Raw genomic sequence first — 21,197 nt, forward strand, 5'->3', positions numbered from 1 at the left:
AATTCTCGATAAATCGCAGATTTGTCAAGTCTAGTTTGTAGCGTATTACGTCAATATAATACGCACCAATTTATCACCAACTACGACCATGTGCAAAATCATATTTCCGAAAGAATCTTGCTCGTCAGGATCCGCGCCGGAATCAAGCAGCAGGTTGTAGACGCTCTCGTTAGCGCAGCAGGCGGCCCAGGCGAGCGGGTACTCCCCCAGGTAGGCAAGGCCTTCGTAATCGGTATTTCTGGCGGGGTTCATCCTTTGCTGATCGCGCGGCAGGAAGAAGCTGCCGATGGCCCGCTGCGAGATAATCGCGCCCGCCTCGACCAGGTCCTGCACGAGCTCGTTGTTGTTGTAGGCGATCGCTAGGTGAAGCGCGCCCGCGCCGAGATACTCCTCGCCCTCGACGACGTCGATGGCCAGTCGCGGAAAGCACTTGAGCATTATGCGCGCTATTCTGGTGTGCATCCGCGTGTCGCATATGATGAGAACGTGCAACAGGGTCTCGCCGAGCGAGCCTCTGTACTGCATCTGCCAGCATGCCTCGTGATCGTTCCACTGCGCCAGCGGGTCGAACTGCGACAGCGAGGCCTCGATCGGCAGGACGACCTGCTCGAGGTCGCGGAATTTCCAACGTAGATACTCGGCGCGATTGATCGTCTGGCCCTTACCGTCCGCATACATCAGAATACCGAATTGCTCGCGGATCAGTTTCTCCACCTCCGGCTGGCCGCCCTGATTGTACGCCTCGATCAGCTCGCCGCCCTTCTTGTAGTTCGCCAGCCGATACAGTAAGCATTGGTCCTCGTTGCTCGCCTGACTGATCACGCGGTCGAGGATCGAGCCGGCGTTGACCTGGCTGCCGCGACCAACGCGGCACGAGCAAACACCACCCATTCAGACATATCCTTTCACTGTCGGTCGGGAAAACCACCCGAAAAGCCCGGCAGTGTCGCAGCCACTATCCACCACCACCGCTCGATTTTTCGTCAGCTCTTATCAACCGACGTCGCTCGAACGGAATCCCTCTCGAGTGTCTCCAGACGTTCTCAAGGTCGAGTAGCGCGCCATTTCCGTCGCGATAAAGCGAAAAACCACTTGGCCGTACGACTACTCCCGGCCGACTCCATTGATATAACACTCGAGATTCTCTTACCCCCGACGAGAGGGTGGCACAGGTGGAGTGAGCGAGAGGGGGAAGAAGAGAGAACGAGAGTGCTGGTATTCGCGCTATAGCAACCGACCGATCCATAAGCGGTACCTGGTGCAGACGGACACGACAGGGTCACCGCCGCCGCCGCCGCCGCCGCCGCCGCCGCCGCCGCGAAAATTGGACGCGTTTTTAGGGAAATAAATTTATCACAGGCGCGCGCCGCTGGAAGGCGAACACGGTGAAACGTCGATGATTTAGGGCGCGTCGTTCAACGGGCTAATTTTTGGGGCGCAATTTCGACTACCGATCCGGTTCTCGATCGCGGCAATTCGGAAAGAGCGGCGAAGACCGTGACTCGTACCGCTAACCCGCATGTCGATCGCTCGACCTTAGCACACTTTCCAGCGCCTGCATACACGCGCAAACGTTTCTCAAGACCGGTCGCAAGGACGAGCGCGCACGATCGCGCGAAAAATTAGGATATCTGAAACAAAGTGCCGGGATAAATATATCCAGAAAAAAAGTGCTACTGCGATTATCCGCTAGGACGAAAATTAGATTCGCCGCGGCGAAATGGAGTGTAACTAGATAAATGGATGATATTAACAACCCCGACGCGCTATATTCTGTTTTTTTTTTCCTTTATTAATTTAATCGGCGTAAAAATATTAATTGCATTTTTTCCGTCGTTTCGTATGCAGCCGCTCGCGCCGGGACCTGGTTTCGCGCTTCATTACGTCCATATTTACGACGGGAATGTTGAAATCAATTTCCCATCCCCCAAATACGAATAAAACAGTTACGCGCGACGTGCATCTCTGTTTGAAGTGCATTCGTATTTAACCGAAACGCAGCGAACATTCCATTCCCATCGAATTGGAACACTGTAATAATACGTGTATTGTTACGTTGCTGACGTCTAGAATTAGTATCGCGTCGATGCCGCGCAAAATAGCGAGCTATCGAGAGATCGCGGTGTCTCGGGCCTAAAACGATACAAACGCGCGCGCCATTGACACTCGGGCGGGAAGATTCGTTGTTTTTAAGAACGCAAATTCCCTTTTGTTCGTCCGCTCGCGAGAAATCGAGCGATCCCCGCACAGTGGATAACGAGGCACGACTTTCTATACGGCGTGCATTGCATCGCCGCGGACAAATCGCCGTTGTCCTCGTTCGGTGAATGGTATAGTCAATGTATTATACGGCACAGTCACGCCATTGTAAATTGATGCCTCGTCATCCTCCGGATAACTGCGAAAAAAAAAACACATATTTTCAATTCGACGTTTCACCGACAAGCGCCCCGCCGGATGGATCGAATCGACGTGTGTGGGGCAACAGTGAACGGATGCGGAACTGCAGATGGTATGTATTATAATCCGTCACACACGAATATCTCATTCATATGCAGAAGAAGTAAGTGCCTAAGTGGACACTTTGCGAGCGCATTTAACGCTCTCGCAATCGGAGAATCCGGGCGAGTGCCTGAAAAGCCTGAATGCGGTCGCAAAATTCTTGCGAAAGTTGAGTCAATCTTGGAGGATGAGCCGTTGTTCGCGCGCACTCAGGCGACGTACGATATTTGTCCGAAATAGTGAAATTAATCGCAATCGTCGAACTGGCACGCTATCGGAAACTTTAACGCTACAACAATGCAAATATTTTGCAGGGGACGATGCAAATAACCGTTTTTCTGATAATATTTTCGGTGCTTTTTATTATTATTTTATCTTTGGATAAACGTTACCGTTTATTCTTTGCTGCCGTTTTTATTCCAAACATTTGTTAGCCTAAAAATGATTCTTTTTTCCCCCCCATTATACCGGTGAAATGCACGTAACTGTTTCTGGATTAAAATATTTTCGAAAATATTGTTAAACCATGCGCTTTCATTCACCGGCCCTTTCAATTAATACATTGTTTATGCAATTCGATATGCAAACTCACTTTTTTTCCGTTCGTTGCGGAGCGACCGCAACAATACCGTGAGTTTGCCCAACGTGATAAACTTCCAAATTTACACAGGCGAGGTGGAATCTAGGGAAAGAGATAACGTTTGCTGGTATCTGACGCCGTAATATATACAATAAAATGTATTCCCGCAAACTGTCACGCGTTTGACAAACGCGAGAGACTCCGTAATATATTCAATATCTATATATATACAAATATGAACGAGGGGATTATCGTCAAATGTCGGTTTGAATTGACACGAAGTTACGGCCGCGTAATTCATTCGCGAGCCGCGTACACATTTGGATCGGACTGTTTGCCTCGTGTGAATTAAGAAAAAAAAAGTATTGGTTTCTTCCGTGACGCGACTGTCGTATGCAAATTTTTCACAAGAAACTTAGATCGCCGGCTGGATAAAGGAGGAAAAAAAAGAACCCGGAGAACGCGAGAGCCGCCGACGAGAACTATAATCTACTGGACGCGTCATCCTCGTTATCTGTGCATACATATACAGCGGCGGTAAATGCATTAATACACAAGTACGGACGAGGCAGTTACGATATTTCTGGCGCGAATGACTCAGACATCTGCGTCGCACGTCGATCTCACCGGTACCAGTCTTGGCGGGGACGCTTATTTGTCACTGATTCATTCACGCCAGGGCTACCTGCTCCTCCCCCCACCTCCCGTGTGCGCGGAAAAGCTAATACGGTTTTAAGAGGGCAAATATGACGAGAGATAAAATTATGAGGTTAACATCGTTCAAATGTGACTTGATGCGCGCACGTGTCGTCGTGTCGTCGCTTTCGTCGAGAGTACATTTCGTTCGGTCGATAATTCACAATTGTATTAATTCCGTTGCAAACACTTTTACACGCACACCCGTGTCTCGGAGTGTTGATATGCCTCGCGCGATCTTGTATTTCTTAATGATGATCCATTGTCGCATTACTTTCTGTACTTTTGCACGAGAATTGCACAGAACTTTTGTATACGATGCTAGTTACCCTTAATCGACTCGGTCCCGGGCTTTTCAAAGGGGAATTACTAAAGTTTAATCGCAAACCGCTTGCTCCTAACGAGCTAATGCGTTTGTCAAATTGCGGACATGTGGCAGATTGCGATGGAAAAATTCTCATTATTACCTTTTCAAAACCGGTGTCATTTTGCAAAAATGCGCCGGCGACCCAGTAGCACAGTGCACCGGCTAAACAACCAAATATTGGATCAATGTTTGGTCAACGCACTGTGCTACTAGGGCTGTGCGTAGCACAGCTTTGTGCGCACTGCTTTATGCGCGAAAAGAATAAGAATTTTTAAGTAGTAGTGTGTCGTACAGATATTTTATATACAGTACTGGCCAATAATATATTACCTTTCGATCTGGTGAGCATAACTAATTTTTAAGTGCTCGAATGAAAATTGGAAAATCACGATGTACTTTGTTAAATTGCATTACCTTTCGTGTACAAGATCTACCTGTTATCAGGTGTCTACTCCACAATTTTCAGCACATTCGGTGCACTTCGACGGAGGTTATGCTCAGAAAAGCCTAAAGGTGATATACTTTTGGCCGGTACTGTACTATGCGATGGAGGATTTTGCTCGCCTGATTTTTATGCGGCGAATTATAATTCTTAGAACTCTCCAAAACTGAGGTCGGACACTATCGCGCCGAGTAAGGCGTAGATATTTAACATTTAAGCAGCAACTTATTGACGTCAGTCAAGAAATCAAGAATTAAAATGAGTATGAAAACGACCATACTGGCACTTCTTTATTAAAATGGAAATTCACAACGTTTCGGCCAGTAATACCGGTTCTCTTCAGGAAACGAGCTTAAAAAGGTACCCGCAAATGTCTCAAGAACATAAAAAAACTACATGTAAACTGGAATAATATGAGGTCTTATGTCTCTGACTTTTGACATAATTTTTATATCTCTAACTTTGACGAATCTTGCAAGTTTTTATTTTTAAGCTTTTAATTGTACTTTATATATACATGTACATAAAACACCTTAATTTCAATCTCGACTATGTAAGACCTCATATTGTTCTAGTTTACATGTGGCTTTTTATGTTCTTCAGACATTTGTAAGTTCGTTACCTTGAAGAGAACCAGTTATTACTGGCCGAAACGTCGCGAATTTCTATTATACTAAAGAAGTGGCGGTAAGGTCGTTTCCACACTCAGCATATATGTATATTTATTTATCGCAATAAATTACGTGTTGCTATTGAAAATTCGCAGTCTTCTGGCTATTTCTGCGATAACAATTTACATTATATTTTATATTAAAACACTGGATCGACGACGCAACAAGACCAGCGGGCATTCTCATTTACATTTCGAAATCAAGGTGCAACCTCGAAGTAAAATAAAAGCACGTCGGCATATGCCCGGCGGTACAATCGAGATATCCGCACGGTATACCGGACGTAGCGAGCATAAACACTTTTTTAACCCGCCTGCAGAAATTCTTGCATTTGTCCAAACGACATGAAGAAGCGTGAATGATTAATGAAAATGTAGACAAGCATACAAAGATACGGGTTATAATTAGAACCTAAGTCAAAGTAGGGAAAAGGGCGAAGAAAAAAAAAGTTATAAAACTTGTTTTCCTTTTATCATGACACTCGTAATCTTATCTATTCCATAAAAAGTGCCGAAGGCTATATTTTAACGAGGACATGTGAATAAAGTGTAGCAGCGATATCTCCGTATCGCATTAACGACAATTGTCGTTACATTAAATCGCTGAAGATAATATTATAATGCAAGTTAATTAAATGTCCGACGGTAAAAACTGGAATTTACCATGGTTTTTCCCACCCCTGGATATTTTCCAGCCGACCCTGACATAAGTGGCCCTACGCGGTACTTTTCGGATAATCCGGGGAGAGCTATTGTCGCGTTAGTCCCTGGTAATCCATGCGTCTTTATAATTGAAACGCAGACAAACGTCGTTAATGCGACGCGGAAAACTCTCTATGGAGTTGGCTGCCCGAGAGTCCGCTCGATATAGGAAACTGAATGCGGAATTTAAATTATGCACGCTGCGTCTTCCGACGCGCCGTTAAATACATTTAGCCGATTGCTCTCGCGCGCTTTGCAGTGGCAAGAGTCCACGACGACGAGAGCAGTCGCCTTCGGCTTGCTCGTCGCCATTATACCGGCTCTTCCGCATCATAAATTATAGCGGCTGGTACGCTCGGGCCCGGAAGGATCGCAGGAAGCGGGCACGAAGCCGAAAACAACAGCGTGATCCACATTGCAATCGACCCGTGAAATGCATTTTCGCGAAATTACCAGCGGCCTGTGAATGAACACGGCGCGATGCGGCGCGCGACGCGACCGATCCGAAAATTCGTCCAAAATCCCGGCTACATCGGACATACGCAATTACTTTTAATCAAACTGTCTGTTGTTTGCAGGCCGCCGTGTGTCGGTGCGGTCACTGAACGCACGACTTAACGGCATTCGACCCGGGCCCACAGGTTCTCTCTCTCTCCCTCTCTGTATACCTCTCTCTTTTTCTCCCCTGTTATTAACCCATCGCACATTCGTCCGTTTGTGACTAATCGCGTCGGCGAACAATAGCTGACGCAGCTGTACCGTGAGCAAGGACTCATTTTGTTCCGATGACGCGGATGCAGACAGGCTGCGGTTAAAAACTTATTTCTTACCGCAGCTAAACGTAACGCGTTATGAAATGAAGACTGCTTTGAGAGTCGTTTCCCAAGAAATCTGAGTCGAAGGAAACAGAGTAATTGTATCAAATCGCTCGGCTGACCAAAGGTCTATTGCATTAATTCGCAGATAGATAATGTGTTTAAGATTCGATTACTCGAGTATAATTTTTTTTTTCGCGAAAGGAATTTCATGGAAATTACCTGACGCGTGGCGACTTGAAATTTCACCCCTGGGCTCTTAATTGAATTGATTAAATTATAATTACAATTCTATATAAATTCATTTTACCCAAGGCGACGATGCCGATGAATCCATTTGATACATTTATTGCAACCTTAGCTTCAACTTCCACTGCCAACTCGGCGTAAGACGATATCTTTTAGGTAGCGGCTATCACAGCGATACGTTACGAGCTGCGTTCGGCATTGTAAATCCGAGGCGTCGGAGTACTCTTTCGCATTCGAGTGAGCGAGAGGGGAGAATGAGATAGACAGGGAGGAGGAGCACTCCGACGCCTCGCGTTTGCAATGCCGAACGCAGCTACGGTAGTCAGAAATACCTAGGGCGATAATAGGCGCAAGGTTAAATTCATACGCGGTGGAGAGTCGGCAAAACGGACGTCGCATAATGCCACATTTATCTATTACAATGAATCGCCCGTGTCTATTTTTGCTACGATTTTGCGCGGAGCACGTACGAGTCGCGTGCATGGAAAATCTATGAAAGTAACGAAGCGGCGCGGGGGGGGGGGGGGGAGTGCGTGTTCGTAGCTTATACCTTACTAGCGAGATGATGAAAAAAAATATATATGAATTACACGATTCCAACTTATTCTTAGAAAACGACATGGTTGCATAAATATGCGGTCCCGACGTAACCGATCACAAGGTCCGATCGCATATAATAAGAGGGTGTTTCACCGCGCAATTATGCCGCTTTATCAACATGTCCCGGCGAAATTTATAGGCAGCTCTCGCGAGCACTGAAACGCCGCCGCGCTGCAAAGACATAATTTTTATCCCGAACACATTTCGCCCTTAATTGTTAACTTAATATCGAACGCAAACAGTCTCGAGTGCCCTCTCGGCGCAGGCCCTCGGCGTCTTATTTGCACTTCGAAAATGCACGCCATTTTAAAAGATTACAAACGACACGTCTGCGACTTCAGTCTGGCGGGAGGCCGCAATTTTGCGCGCCAGCAATTTACTTCGAGCGATCTGTTACGTCTTCGCGGTTGGAAAAGTAGTCTCGTGTCTCAGGGTTAAGCATCTCGTCAGGCGAGTCTCGTCTGGTTCCGAAGTTTCTCGGCGGTTCATGTAACAGACTTCTTACGCGAAAGCGCGCAAGCATGGCAAGCGGTACACCGATGCATGCGTAAGGCGGGCCCGCGTGTACACACAAGCTTGTTGTGAGACGCACGATAATTATCGTGTTCCGCTGCGCTAGTTCGCCCGCCACCGCCGCGCCGTGCGGTTTCTGCAATAATAATAATAACCCGCATACAATACACGGGCGCGCGAGAGCATGTACGACACACACGATCACGCACGCACACACTCGCGTACGCGTATCACCCTCGCTTGCGCCACGTGCGTACGATAAGGATCCTCCCGTGCGAGCCACCGCCTCCTCTGACCCGTTTTCATCAAGATTACAAAATTTCTCAACGTCTCTCAGCCTAAAATTGAAACTGTTACCCGCGTCGTTTATCTTGGCGTCGTTTCGCGGAAGGTCCCGTGAGTAACGCTTTTTTTCAAACTAATTGCAACCCGACGACAGACGCGATAACGCGCCTGTTTACTCCGGACAAGAGTATTACTCACGACCTATTATGCGCTTATTGTTAGCCCGACGCTCGCATAATTATCAAAGTGCGCGGAATTGTTCAGCGACTCGCGGAGTCGCTGTAAAAATGACTGGCACGATTGTTAGCGCACGTTGCACGCTGTACTTGCTCCGATAGCGACGTGGAATTATAGAGATTGCCGATACCGGGAAAAGCGGCGACGTGACTCGAAATCGCGCGCCGCGGCCACGTGACGCGCACCACGTGACGGCCGAGATCGGCGCTGATTGGCGCGGGCGCGATCGGGGGACCGCATATAGTCGCGGCGCGGGCAAAAGCCGCGGGGCAAAGCGTCGGTGTTTTCCACGAGCCGGTCTGGCAAGTAACCTTGATCCTTTCGCGAGTCGTCGTACGTGACAGCCGTCGTTCGGGTGGACCGTTTTAGTGTCGATCGAGGCATCGTCGAGGTAGCAGGCCGGTCCCTGACAGTTTCTCGAGTTCGCCGACGTTCCCTGTGTGGTGCGACAGGATGAAAACGTTCGTCCACGTTCTTCTCGTTGCGGCGTGCCTCGTCGCGTGCGCACGCGGCCTCCCAAGTGAGTGCGACACCTTTTTCACTACAATTTCCCCGTATCTTCCCTCTTGCGCGCGCGTCGCGAATAGACCGCGGGATACAGAGAGATCGAACTTCCGCGACGGGCTGTCGCGGAGATTCTCAAGTTTACGCGCCACGTCATCGACGTTCCAAGTGTAAACGTTATATAAAATTTCTGTTGACTTTTCAATGTTCCGAGTAAGCCCCGTGTCGATTGCGGCGGCCGTGATTATGTTCCTTAATTAAATTCTACTTCCAAGAGTTCTCGCGAGAAAATCAGTCTGTATTATTCTTCTTGGCGCCAAGTATTTTCTCGTTTAATAATCACTCAGTCAGTTGAATCTGAATTAAGACTACGGTTCACGATTGTAATTTAATTTCGTCGTAACGCAATTTTATAATTCACGATTAACTATTGGAATAAACAATCAACATAAGTAGTCATTTTCGCCGATGTGATGCTTTATGTAATAATATAATTACACTCCGATCTCTCTTAATTTGAAATTGTCGTTTAATTTAGTTTAGAACTGCCAATTTCGTAATCCTCTCAAGATAGTTCATCTATAACTATAAACCGGATTATTGAAGTCAGTTAATGGAATATTCCATTGTGCTATAATCGGCTCTTTCGATTCGAAAATGCGCAGCTATGCGACGAAATGCTATGTTAAATCAATAAAAGTTGATGTAGCAAAAACAGATTCGAATCTAATGTCGAACAGCGAATTAATACCGAGTATTTGCAATCGTACTTCATTAGTGGGTGAAATAAGAGAATATTTCAGTTTAAGTTACAGATTCAGACCGACGCAAACACATTTTGAAGCAAAGATAAAATACGCGCTCTATAATATATGGAACTAAATTAATGTATATACTCGTAATTTTAACGGTTTCACTAATAAATTATCGAATCTCTCGGAGGAAGGGGGAGACGGAATAGAAAAAAGTTGATTCAACTTTCACGCATTCCCTAATTACGATAATCGTAATAAAACGCAGTCTACGTGTCCGTCGGAGCGCCGACATTTATCTGATTCGTCGCGCGTTCAGCGACTCTCCCTCGGGGAATATTTTCGGTTCAGGACATTTATGCGTCGTTGTAAGGCGACACGGGTGCCCCCGACCGGCGAATATCGCGATTGAATGTCAGGTCACGAAGAAATCGTGGGGGGCAGATAGCACGCTCGAACTACTTAAGGCCGTTGTTTACTCGATTACAACTCGATATGAAATTCACTTCCAGCATAGACTTTGCTAATTAGCATCGGACCCGATTTTGCGAGACGGGAACGGCAGGAAGGTCGTTTAATTGGAGCTGCTTCGTCCCCAAGATAATTGTCCGAGCGAATTCCCGTCGAACTCCAATTTATTCCTCTTGATTTTAATGTAACTTTATCTCTCGGGCCGACGTTTGTGTGTCTCGACCGTCTTCAACCGTGCGGAAATCTTCACAAAAATAAGTCGACCTGGCTTTACCGGCAAATTGCGAATTACGATTTCGTCGCTAATTTATCAAGACTCTCCTCTGCCGGAGTTGAAAGTTCAATTACACTTTACGTTATTATATTTATAAAACGGTTTGACATATTAATTTGTAAATATAACATTTTCGAATTTAATAACTCTTCGAGTACCGAGTACGATATTCCTTTAAATAAATGACATTTAAATTATTTACGCGAGTGTTATTTGCTATTTACAAAATCGTAATATTTTTATATAATTTTTATATATGGTATTAATATTTATTTTAAATAACGTAACATTTTAACCTTTCATTTCGGCCTTTGTGCACTGCGCGTTTTCACGAAGGTGACCGTGTCCGTTTTCTCATCTGTTTAAAAATATCGTTTATGATTTTTACGTCGCGAGCAGCCCCGCGTCTAAAACAGATTAACGAGTTTGCATTCGAATAATTGTACATGCATAAATGCATGCCGCGATGTTGCGGAGAGCAACATTTGTAAAACAGTCTCGGAACTTTGTGCATATTCGTTGAAGCACCAAATGATACGAATATTTTAACCAGTGCCATCGCGACGCGCCACGCGTATTACGGGGGGGGGGAGGGGGTATACGCGGTTCTGAACAACTCGAGGCGGCTGAAACAACAATCAAAGCTCTCGGATTGTTAATTGTTATTGCAAAAGATACCGGAGAAGTACGACGGATAGTCGAGCCTCGGAGGTGAACTTTCGTAATTGCCGAGTCGTTAGCGGCCCGTTCGGCCGTGGCGGCGGCGCAGGCGGCGTACAATCATACAATTAAATTTTCTTTCGTCATGGGTGAACGTTGCGCGTCCATTATTACTTGGGTGAGGAGTATGACGCCTGCGGCGAGGTGTTTCTCCTAACGCGATGCACCTGCCAGCCTCCATGCCGCGGAATTTCGCCGTTACAGCGCGCGGCCTCCGCCAGGAGAGAACGTCTGCTCTCATTACGCTCGCTGACAGCCGGGTGACAGCCGGATAATAATGTAATTTTTGAGACTTCCTCGGGACGGCGACTTGCCAGCGAGCTACGAAAATCGAGTTTCGGCGAGTTTCGATCGCGGTGAAGCGCTCCGCTTCGTTCACCTCGCTCGCGCGAGGCCCCGGCCAGGTAGACAAGGCGCAGGCGGCGGTTTGGTGAGCGTCAAACAGCGCGAGTCCCCTGTCACCGCGGTGGTATAAGCAGATTGCGCTTAATCCCATTAAGAATGCATAATCGTCACTGCTGGGTAATCTCGCTGGCGGGTAATCGCGCTGCGCCTTCAAGACGAGAGCCTGCGTAATCATCCGCAATCGTAAATCTCTCTCGTGCAACAAACGTGACATTTAGCTCCACGGCTCCGCTCTGCGGTTCATTTGTGCGAGTAATTGTGCCTCGCACAAAAATCGATACGCGATAATGGTCGAATTTGCGAGCCGTTCCGTCGGGCATACGTGTGCAGGCGGAGTATAAAGGGAGATACGCATATTTACGCCCGCTGATGATCAATTGTGCCACCACTCGATTTGTGTATTAAACAATTGTATAAGCTGCCGCCGCGATTTACAGATGCCACCTATAATTTCATCAACCTCGGAACATAAAGTTACGTACGTTTGCTTTTTTTTTATATCCACCCCGGACAGTCGGTGCTCGACAATTTTGCTCAAAGTTTTCTATCAAAGTTAGCTCTCCGCAATGCCGGGGCATCGATGCGTATTTTATCTCGTTACGCCAGTCGCGGTTCTGTTAATAGATATTTTTTTGTTTCATTCAGTACGCTAGCGCGAGTCATCGTCGCGCATACATCGTACACGCGAGCAGACTCGCGTTCGCGTGAAATTGTGCCGCGCAAATCACTCGGTCCGCTCAGACGTCAATTACGGGCGGGGAAAAAAATCGTGACTAATTACTTCCTACACCTCGCCCCCCCGTTTGGGTACTACGAGCGTACTTGATTCAGCGTAGCATGCCTATTGCACAATCCGGTAATGTCATTCCTTCTTCCTATGTTCCGCATCGCGTTCGACGAGCCTCCCGTCGCCGGCCTCCCTTTCACCCGCCCGCATCACACGTGCAATCGCACCGGGTGCACGTGTATGTATTTCATCGCCCGCCCGCGCGGCCGCGGTACAATGCGGATGCGTGACGTACACGATAGCGCAGCACGATTGCATGGTCAAAGAGCAATAATGTACTCTCCGCTCGGATACTCTCCCGTGCCTCGGACTTTTGCCGTTAAGAAATTCCCTCCGTCATTCTCACAGTAGACAACGCGTGGTACAGTTATCGGTAAGAAATCGGTAATAAATCGGTTGCATTATCGGTAATAAAAATTGTACGTCCACAATTTAAATGTACATTTCGCTCGGAAATATTGAAAAAGTACGATGGAAGACCTTTCTATATCGGGTATTATTATTATCGCTCGCGCGACTCCACTGCGTGGAGTGTCCTTGCGTGTCGACGGCTTAGTTTGTTGTGCGCCTCCGTATCTGGAGGCGAAGTACCGCCGTGGATTATGACCAACTCATATTATTTTCCTGTCGCGAGCAGCCTGACCCCGTTGACGTAGTGTTGGGCTTGCCTTGAGTGGCAGTGGCACCGCAGAATATGCCTCCATTAAGTATGCAGCCTGCGTCCCACCGCCGCCTTACGGCCATTTAAATGAAAAAACGCAGTACGCGAACTTTTTGTCGGCGCATCTTGTCTTTCCCTTTCTTCTTTTTTTTTTTACTTCTCCCGACGTAGTCCTCAGGTCAATATCTCGACTGCGAGTCTGCGCAATTAAATACAATAGAGCAAAACCTATCTAGTAAACGCGTGATCCAGTTACGAGCGATAATCTGTAAAAAAAATAAAAGCGTAAGGAACTATATAGCGTTAAATCCACAGAATTACTCTTATCTGACAGTTTCATGTCAGACGTGTAGGTCAATAAAGTTATCTACAATATTTTCACTTCGTTTCGCCGTTACATAATTTAGTATACCTAAGCTCAATCAGTAATAAGAAATATTTTATGTTGTTTATCTTTTATACTTTTTGAATTTCGTGATGAACCGTACAGCTAAATGAAAGGAGTACCGTGCGATATTGAGATATAAATACGCGAGATTAATTTAATATGTTGTCAATAAATATAAATATGTATGTAACATTAATTGCATTATCGATCGTTTCGAAAAGATGTTGCGCGCACGTTGAAATTGTCAATCGAGTAGTTTTCCATGAAAAGTAAATTATTAGCCTTTGCACATACAATCTTTTTATTTGTGCAAAAGTCTTCTTCGGAGCAATTTGTTACGGGATATCGTGGGATACGGTATCTCCTAGGCACATGACGTAAGATGAAACGAGTATACATTTCAGGATTAAAGTAAAGCGCGTCCTTAGCTTCAACTCGTGCACAACTTTTGTCACGGCGATGCATTTTACCACGCGCATCGTGCAATTTGCGTAAGCAACATGCTGTTATAATAACATTTATTCAAGCGCACCATACATTGCCTCGTATAATCCTTAGAGCGCCTCGCTCCCTACGTTTCGAACAGCTGATCGCCTACGAGCTAATAATTGCGACTTATATTAAGTAATTTGTGAAAAAAAGCGAAAATGTAAAAAACTTAATTTTTTCGAGAGAGTAAATAAGCCACTAGTGTCACGGAGATAATTAATGTTACAATAAAACGCAACGCGAGAACTATTTTATAATTTTAAATTATTTGCGTGTCAAGGCTGATTTACATATATTTATTGGTCGTTCACATCGCGCTAGGTATAATATCGACATTGGACCTTGCTTAAAAGCACGAACACTTGCGATGCCATGGCCGTTATAGTGATTTAACGGCGTCGTTTAATGCAACATATATCGCCACGATCATGCATATGTGTGAAAGAAACGCCGCCGTTAAACATCACGCATAAAAGTCTTTACTGGCGGGTAATTTGCCTATCGCCATTCGCAGCACACGCGCAGCAATGGAGTGGTAGATAATAAAAACAGTATTCGGGCGTAGTTCTCGAATCAAACAAATCATCTCGCGCATTCACACGGAAAGTGCAAGCTGTTTTAAAGAGAAAGACTGCTCTTCAACGCTGCGCCGCGTCTACAAAATTTATACGGGGAAAAGTACCTTTCAGCCTTTAATCCTAGAGCGTCTGGCTATCATAGGTTTAAACAACATTTTTTTCAATTTTATTTCTTCGTAGCAGTGTATCGCGAAATTTTGTTAAGTACTAAATTTATAATTCCACGCATGTAAAATGTACGAGAGACAGGAGTCATGAGAGGAGCGTATTACGTTCATAGTATCCACATTAAATGTACATTCGCCTGATTTGTTATTCGGGGCAATTTTTGCGGGCATTTTTGCCGTCTCCCCGTCTCCCCCTCAACCCTCTATAATCGCGTAATCAAAACTATTTTGTCCCAGACTACTCTTACGATCTGTTTTATAAGACGAAAGTCACGGACGTTTTCAAGTTGCCGAAATAACGACGAGCGAAACTGACGAGACGGAAAAAGTTTTCAATTAAATAAAATCGAATGAAACTTTGCATGCGAAACTTTCCGTATTAACGCTCCCGCGAGAAGCAAGAAAAGGGGAAACACAGCCGCTCCGGAAAGCGATTGCGAAAAGGACGAGCTCACGTCAATATTCACGAAACGATAAAATCGAGTTTTGCATTTAGCAACTACTACGGCTACGTATTTACGAGCTTCAGCTTTGCCATTTTATCATATCTGCGACTGCTGGTCATAATAATTATTATAATGTGCGAATACATTTGCATAGTTCACGTCATAAGCTTTCCAGGTCACGGAAATTTTTATAAATGAGCCAATATTAAAAATGTCAAATAATTTTTTTTACGTTTTTACGTTACTGTCAAATTTCTTTTGGCGTTACGCGACAGTAAACAGCTTGTCCCGATTAGTCTCAAAATTGGTTTAATTAACTCTTATCACGTCCGGGCGATAAGGCGACACTCTGAAACAATATTGTACAAATACGCTTATAAGTAGAGATAAGAAAAATTGCGCGATTATCGGGAAATGGCACAAAAGAACAAACACTAATGTGCAGCGCACAAAACGCGCGGTGCCGTGGCCATTCTTGTTGACGTAAAGAATTATGGGACGGCCGTTCGGTCAGTCGGCGGCAGACAATCCAATTACCCCGCGAGTCGCGAAGCCATAAACTGCCGCGACCCTTGGCGATGGTGGCGGCGGAGAACGATAGAGTAATTATGAATAGGTGAGTGCATATCGCGCACGGACATCGAAATCGGATCTGCCAGGTGGAAATTCGTTTGAAACCAATCATTAGCGCTTCCCCTCGTCTCGTCTCGCTCGCGCCCGAGCTTTTTGTCGTATATCGCGCCGCGCCGTAATCGCCGCCTTTCCGAAAGTCTAATAACGAGGGTAACGAATATTCCTCCGAAACAAATTGAAATCCAATCTCGCGTTTCGGCGAATCTGCCGGGAGCAAAAGTCAATGCACCATTGATTTTCAGCAGTGGCAAGCCGTGACCCCGCCGGCGGGACTTACGATAATTTCGGGGGAGGGACGAAACGTTTTCGATCCGTAGGCAGAAGAAATGGATTTTCCTCGATTTTCCAGAGGCGATAATTACAGACGCGAAGGTTTTGCACGTTACTTTCGGCTGAATTAATAGCGCAGAGAGCACAGCGTGGCGTGAGGACTGAAAATAAGATACGTAAGTCACGATCGCGGGATTATTCGCGTATAATTATCGGTCGGGAAATAAGCGTATCTCAAAGTAGAACGGTATTAATATTTTGTAAAGGAGAGAACAAGTTGTTAAATAAATCATCTAGAAGAGAAGATTAATGGAGTTTCCAGCTCAATGTAGGGATATATACGCAAGATAACGGGGATGGTATAAAACTTTTTTCCTTCCCTTTTTTTTGATATATGTCCCATGGAATCATGTTACGCGTACATTAGTTACGCGAAAAATGACGCATTTGGTAGACACGAAAAAAATGAAGACTGTCTGTACGTTTCCGTACATGCGCGACCTCGACAGTCTCATGATAATAAGTGTATTGCATATAGGAAGAGCGCAGGTACACATAACGGTGACTAATTAACAACCAGCTGATTGTGTGTTTAAAGATTCTGAGAAAGAGCAGCAGTTATAATAAAGATTTTGTTACCTGGCAGAGAAGAAAGAGATATGTGTAGCGTCAACTGAAATAGGAGAATATATACATACGTATCGTAATATCGTTTGCAGTTTGTTTCTCATCGTGTCTCTTCGTGCATGCGAAGTTGAATGAAAAACTAACATTGTATTATCTCGTAAAGTTTAAATACGTAACGTTAATCGTATCTAAATGATGATAAATCATTCAAATGTTACTTTCGATTAATTTTGAACTGATAGTACAAGCGCGCGAAATTATAAAAATAAAATGAGAAAGCCTACAAATGGATATTTGTCAGGGTAAGATATTTTTATCTGCCTTTGTGGATTTGATTTACAAAAGAGAAAGAATGCACTTGTACATTCCGTCATTAACCGTATCTTCAGCGGGTTCACCTATTTCCGAATTGTCTTGAAAAGATGCGCGATAACATCTTACATCACGCTCGAAACCCTTAACACGCGTCACGTCTCATCGAGCTCGTCTCTCCTTTTAACCGCTACTCACGCAACATTCACTGAACCAAGGCATATAATCCGTGCTGCGTCTCAAGTATTTAATGCCGTTAGAACGTGAAGGAATTTATCGTCGGGACGTTGTATTGATCTTTGCTTAAGCGAAGCGGCGTACACACGCCGCGTGCGCCAGTAATCTTCGCTTTGCGTGATCATCGCGTTTCCGAAAACCACCGTGGTGTGATCGACAAAATCGCGCGGAAAAAGCGTGCGAAGCACGACGAGCGCTCGTATATTCGTACCGGGGGAAAAAAAAACTTTTCGGCTTAACGCGAATCGGATTAACACGGTAGTCTTCGATAATGCAGGATAGCGCGCAAATTCGGGACCATCTGCATCCCGTGCTGGAATGCCTTTTATCCTTGTACAGCAATTCGCTTGAACACGGGAATTTTCCATTTTTGTTTCGCGAACGAAATCTCATGTTTTAGCGTGTCTAAACCTGTGATTTAGATATGACGTAACTTTTTTTGTTTGCACTCGCAACAAAATCGATTCTTCTTAAATAAAAGTTATATTCTCGCATTTTAACCTTTGAGCTACGCGCCTGTCAAACGATACGTTTTGTCGTTGTATACAAGGAAGACGACGTGACAAAATACTTGAGACAGGATACTTGTGTCGACGGGAAGAAATAAAGCGGCTCTCAATTATCGCGCAAGAGTATTTTTTATTTATCGTGCATAAACAATGATTCTTACACCATCTTACAACCAATTTCTTCGCTGCAACTATGTACGAATCTGTATTTTGAAACTGCATTTAGCACAAAATATGACTTTTACCCAAGTAGAACATGTTGAGGTTTTGTACACTGACTAAAAAATTTTTTTTAACTAAGTAAATAGATTTACTTAAAATTATTTTTTTGCTGAAATAAATATTTATTCCATTTAAATAAAACTATCAGATAAAAGATTTTGTGATACATAGAATACTATTTATTAAATGAAATAATTGTTTTTGTTACATAAGAAATCCGATTTTCTTCGCTGTGAAAATTACATCTTCGTAAACATTTTATAGAATTAAAATAAAATTTTTTAAATTAAAAATAATCTATTCTGTGATATTTAATGAATACTTAAATTAAAGCAATGCATGTTTCAATTTGTTTATTATTTTTTAAATTTAAGTTAATAAGCTATTAGGAGCCACCTAATGAGTAATTTTCTTGAGTAAAGTAATATTTTTTTGGATTAATTTTTTTATCAGTGTACATTTTCTAAACGTTTTACGAAGCATTAGATTACGTTTTAGGGGACATCGCGCGTTACCTGGGTTTACTTTGCACACATTTTATTTTTATCGAGCATAAACTCGTCCTCGGTACATCCGAGAAAAAAAAATAGAAAATACGTTCCGTCTGAGGAATCTATATTTAACAATTTCTTTCACATACGCCAGTACTATAAATAACGCGTCCGATTGCACGTGTCTCTCGGAATACGCGGTCGTAAGTTTAAGACTTCATTACCACGCCATTTAACACACCTGGGGGAGTGCAATATGTTACGCAACATCGGTACTTAACGTGTAATGCACCGAAGGCACCTAAGTCACGCTGAGACTCGGGCGACTTTAGACACCCCACAGACGCCGTGTCCTCCCATGTTGCAGGCGATAAACCGTCAGATTCTCGATTCGTAATTTCGGCAAAATCGGACAACCCCTACAGGGCGCCCCCGCGTGTGTACACGGGGTGCGTAATATGGTGCCGCGTGTCAATCTGACGAATTTGCCTCCACTCAGTGCGCAATAACCCCTCGCTTCGAACGCGGATGATGTACGAGCGAGTGTGTATATTCCCACACGAATGTCCGCACGCGCGCGCACGTGTGTGCGTGCACCCTGTACGCCGGAGCGAGTCGTACCACACGGCGCGCAAGTACTTCCAAGTTATTACGCCTTTGACATCAAGTACGTACTCGTGCGGTACGCGCTATTTCGATTCCAAGTTTCATAATGTCGGGGCTCCGCGCTAGCAACATCACTTCCCGTTCCATCCACCTCGATTGGTAGGTGCCCCTGTCTATCCCTGCCGTAACCCATCAGTTGAAACTGCAACTTTGATGCCGGGCGAAAGCCTGCGTCGCCCTCGCGGAGAACTGGATCATTGAAATAATATGGAGACCCCCACCCCCCACCCCTCGCCCCGCTAGGTAATTCATTTCGCCCTTGTCTACAGTAAAATTAAATTCCAAGCTCTCGTAAAGTTTCTCTTTGAAATTATTTCCTTCTAGTATAATCTTCTCGCATGCTCAATTTATCCGTATTATCGGATACCTCTTTCATCTAACATCTTTTTTTTGTATACAGTTAACACACGACTTTTGTCTGAAACATTTTTGTTTGCTGGGCTTAGTTTTTGAGATATTTTACTGTCCAGGTTAAAATGGGACGTCCTGTATAATGCGCGCAACGTGACAAATACTTTAGGAAACGAATGAAATTCTGTTAAAGAGAGCAGGAAGACAGACTGCAGAATTTTTAAGACTCTTTCCGAGGCCCGATGCACACTCGCAGTTGTGTGTACCATACTAGAAGACGTCGTTACGAGCGATGGGTGACGTAATGCACGGCTCCCTCGGAGATTTTCAGCGGGGTTCTTTCGGAAATCGCGATATGCGCGTGCTGCGAGATATTATCTTTTTTTCTCCCCTTCGACTTTTTGCCGCTTCGTGCTGTCGATTTTTCGTATTCGCCGAATCGAAGATATTCCCGCTTCGGCAGACTCATTTTCAACGCAATCAACTCGCTTGAGACGTTTGGATAATAAAAAAAAATATAACGTGGACGAGACAGTAAAACGCGCCTAGGAAAATATTTAAACAAAAAAGTACGCGATAAAAGGGGCATAAAGGGATGGCGAATATGGACGATCGGAATTGATAATTTGGGAAATAATTTCGAGCCGACGTGGCACTTTGTCACTTCCGTAACGCGCGTGTACACATTGCGCCGTCGACGTGTTCTCCCTCCGTCTCCTTTCTTCGCGCTCAGCATTTTCGCCGTAAAAACACACGACCCGCAAGCCCGAGAGCCTCTTGGAAATTTAAATAAACGCAAAAGCGCCTGCGTCTCGCTTCGCTAACGCAAAGTTTAAGGAATTTTAATAAAACGTCGGCCGGAGTTACCGTACGACTTAAGGAGCGCTCTAAAAAAAAAAAGAAGTGTAACGTCGCGCGATCGTAATACCTTTGACAAATATTTATCCGTCCCACGTGATGGCGGCGCGTCCGCGGTAAAATACACGCGTCGGGCGCGATAGAGTGAAAAGGGAAGCATATTTTACGAGACGTCGCGGCAGCGGCGGTGTCGGGCCTGTAATTTCTCGTTCCAGCGGGGCATGCATTTTTTCATGCAGTTACATCTCTTCCGGTAAATAAACTACGAGGCTCGGACCGCCGACAATCGGGCGACCGGTCCCTGTACCTGTCCCGGCCTCGTTCGAAAAATGCGTGATCGGCGGAAGAGACGCGAAACCGGGCGGCAGAATCGCGCCGTTTCGCCGCGACGCGAGGCGAAGGTGGGCGCAAATCCATCGTGGCGAAACAAGTCTAAATTAACGAAAACACGGCGCACAATTTACCTGAAGGCGCGAATGAGGGGAGCGAGAATATTTCGTCCAGTCGTGCGCGAGACAAAATTGTAATTTCGGGGCGTTTTTCCCTTCAGACTCGAGCCACGCGGATTAATCCATTTGGACGAGATAATCGTGGAGCGGAAGGGAAACGCGGAATATCTTTGAACGATCAAGTGAAATACTTTGCCCTCCGGACAAATTTGCACTGTTCGAGGGCGTGGAGCCGAGAGAGTTCGGGCGCTAACGGGCGAACGTCGCGATAC

The 21,197-nt window shown here is 45.2% G+C and overlaps 2 protein-coding genes across 6 annotated transcripts in view; one reads left to right on the plus strand and one right to left on the minus strand.

The window, feature by feature from the left end:
* Positions 1–1,250, minus strand: part of LOC105559855 — a 28,224-nt gene extending 26,974 nt beyond the window's left edge. For 2 of the 5 annotated variants that reach the window (XM_012008469.1, XM_012008468.1), the window contains exon 1: positions 67–1,250. In XM_012008469.1, coding sequence (XP_011863859.1) covers positions 67–891 — 825 coding nt within the window. In that variant the 5' untranslated portion in view covers positions 892–1,250. The remainder of the gene's footprint in view (positions 1–66) is intronic. The other 3 variants (XM_012008470.1, XM_012008471.1, XM_012008472.1) reach the window with 2 other exon arrangements.
* Positions 1,251–8,903: 7,653 nt separating this feature from the next.
* Positions 8,904–21,197, plus strand: part of LOC105559854 (icarapin-like) — a 38,749-nt gene continuing 26,455 nt past the window's right edge. The window contains exon 1 of the mRNA XM_012008467.1: positions 8,904–9,178. Coding sequence (XP_011863857.1) covers positions 9,112–9,178 — 67 coding nt within the window. The 5' untranslated portion in view covers positions 8,904–9,111. The remainder of the gene's footprint in view (positions 9,179–21,197) is intronic.

Source organism: Vollenhovia emeryi, unplaced genomic scaffold, assembly GCF_000949405.1.
Source record: "Vollenhovia emeryi isolate VEMERY1.0 unplaced genomic scaffold, V.emery_V1.0 DF939251.1, whole genome shotgun sequence".
NCBI classification, from domain to species: Eukaryota; Metazoa; Arthropoda; class Insecta; order Hymenoptera; family Formicidae; genus Vollenhovia; species Vollenhovia emeryi.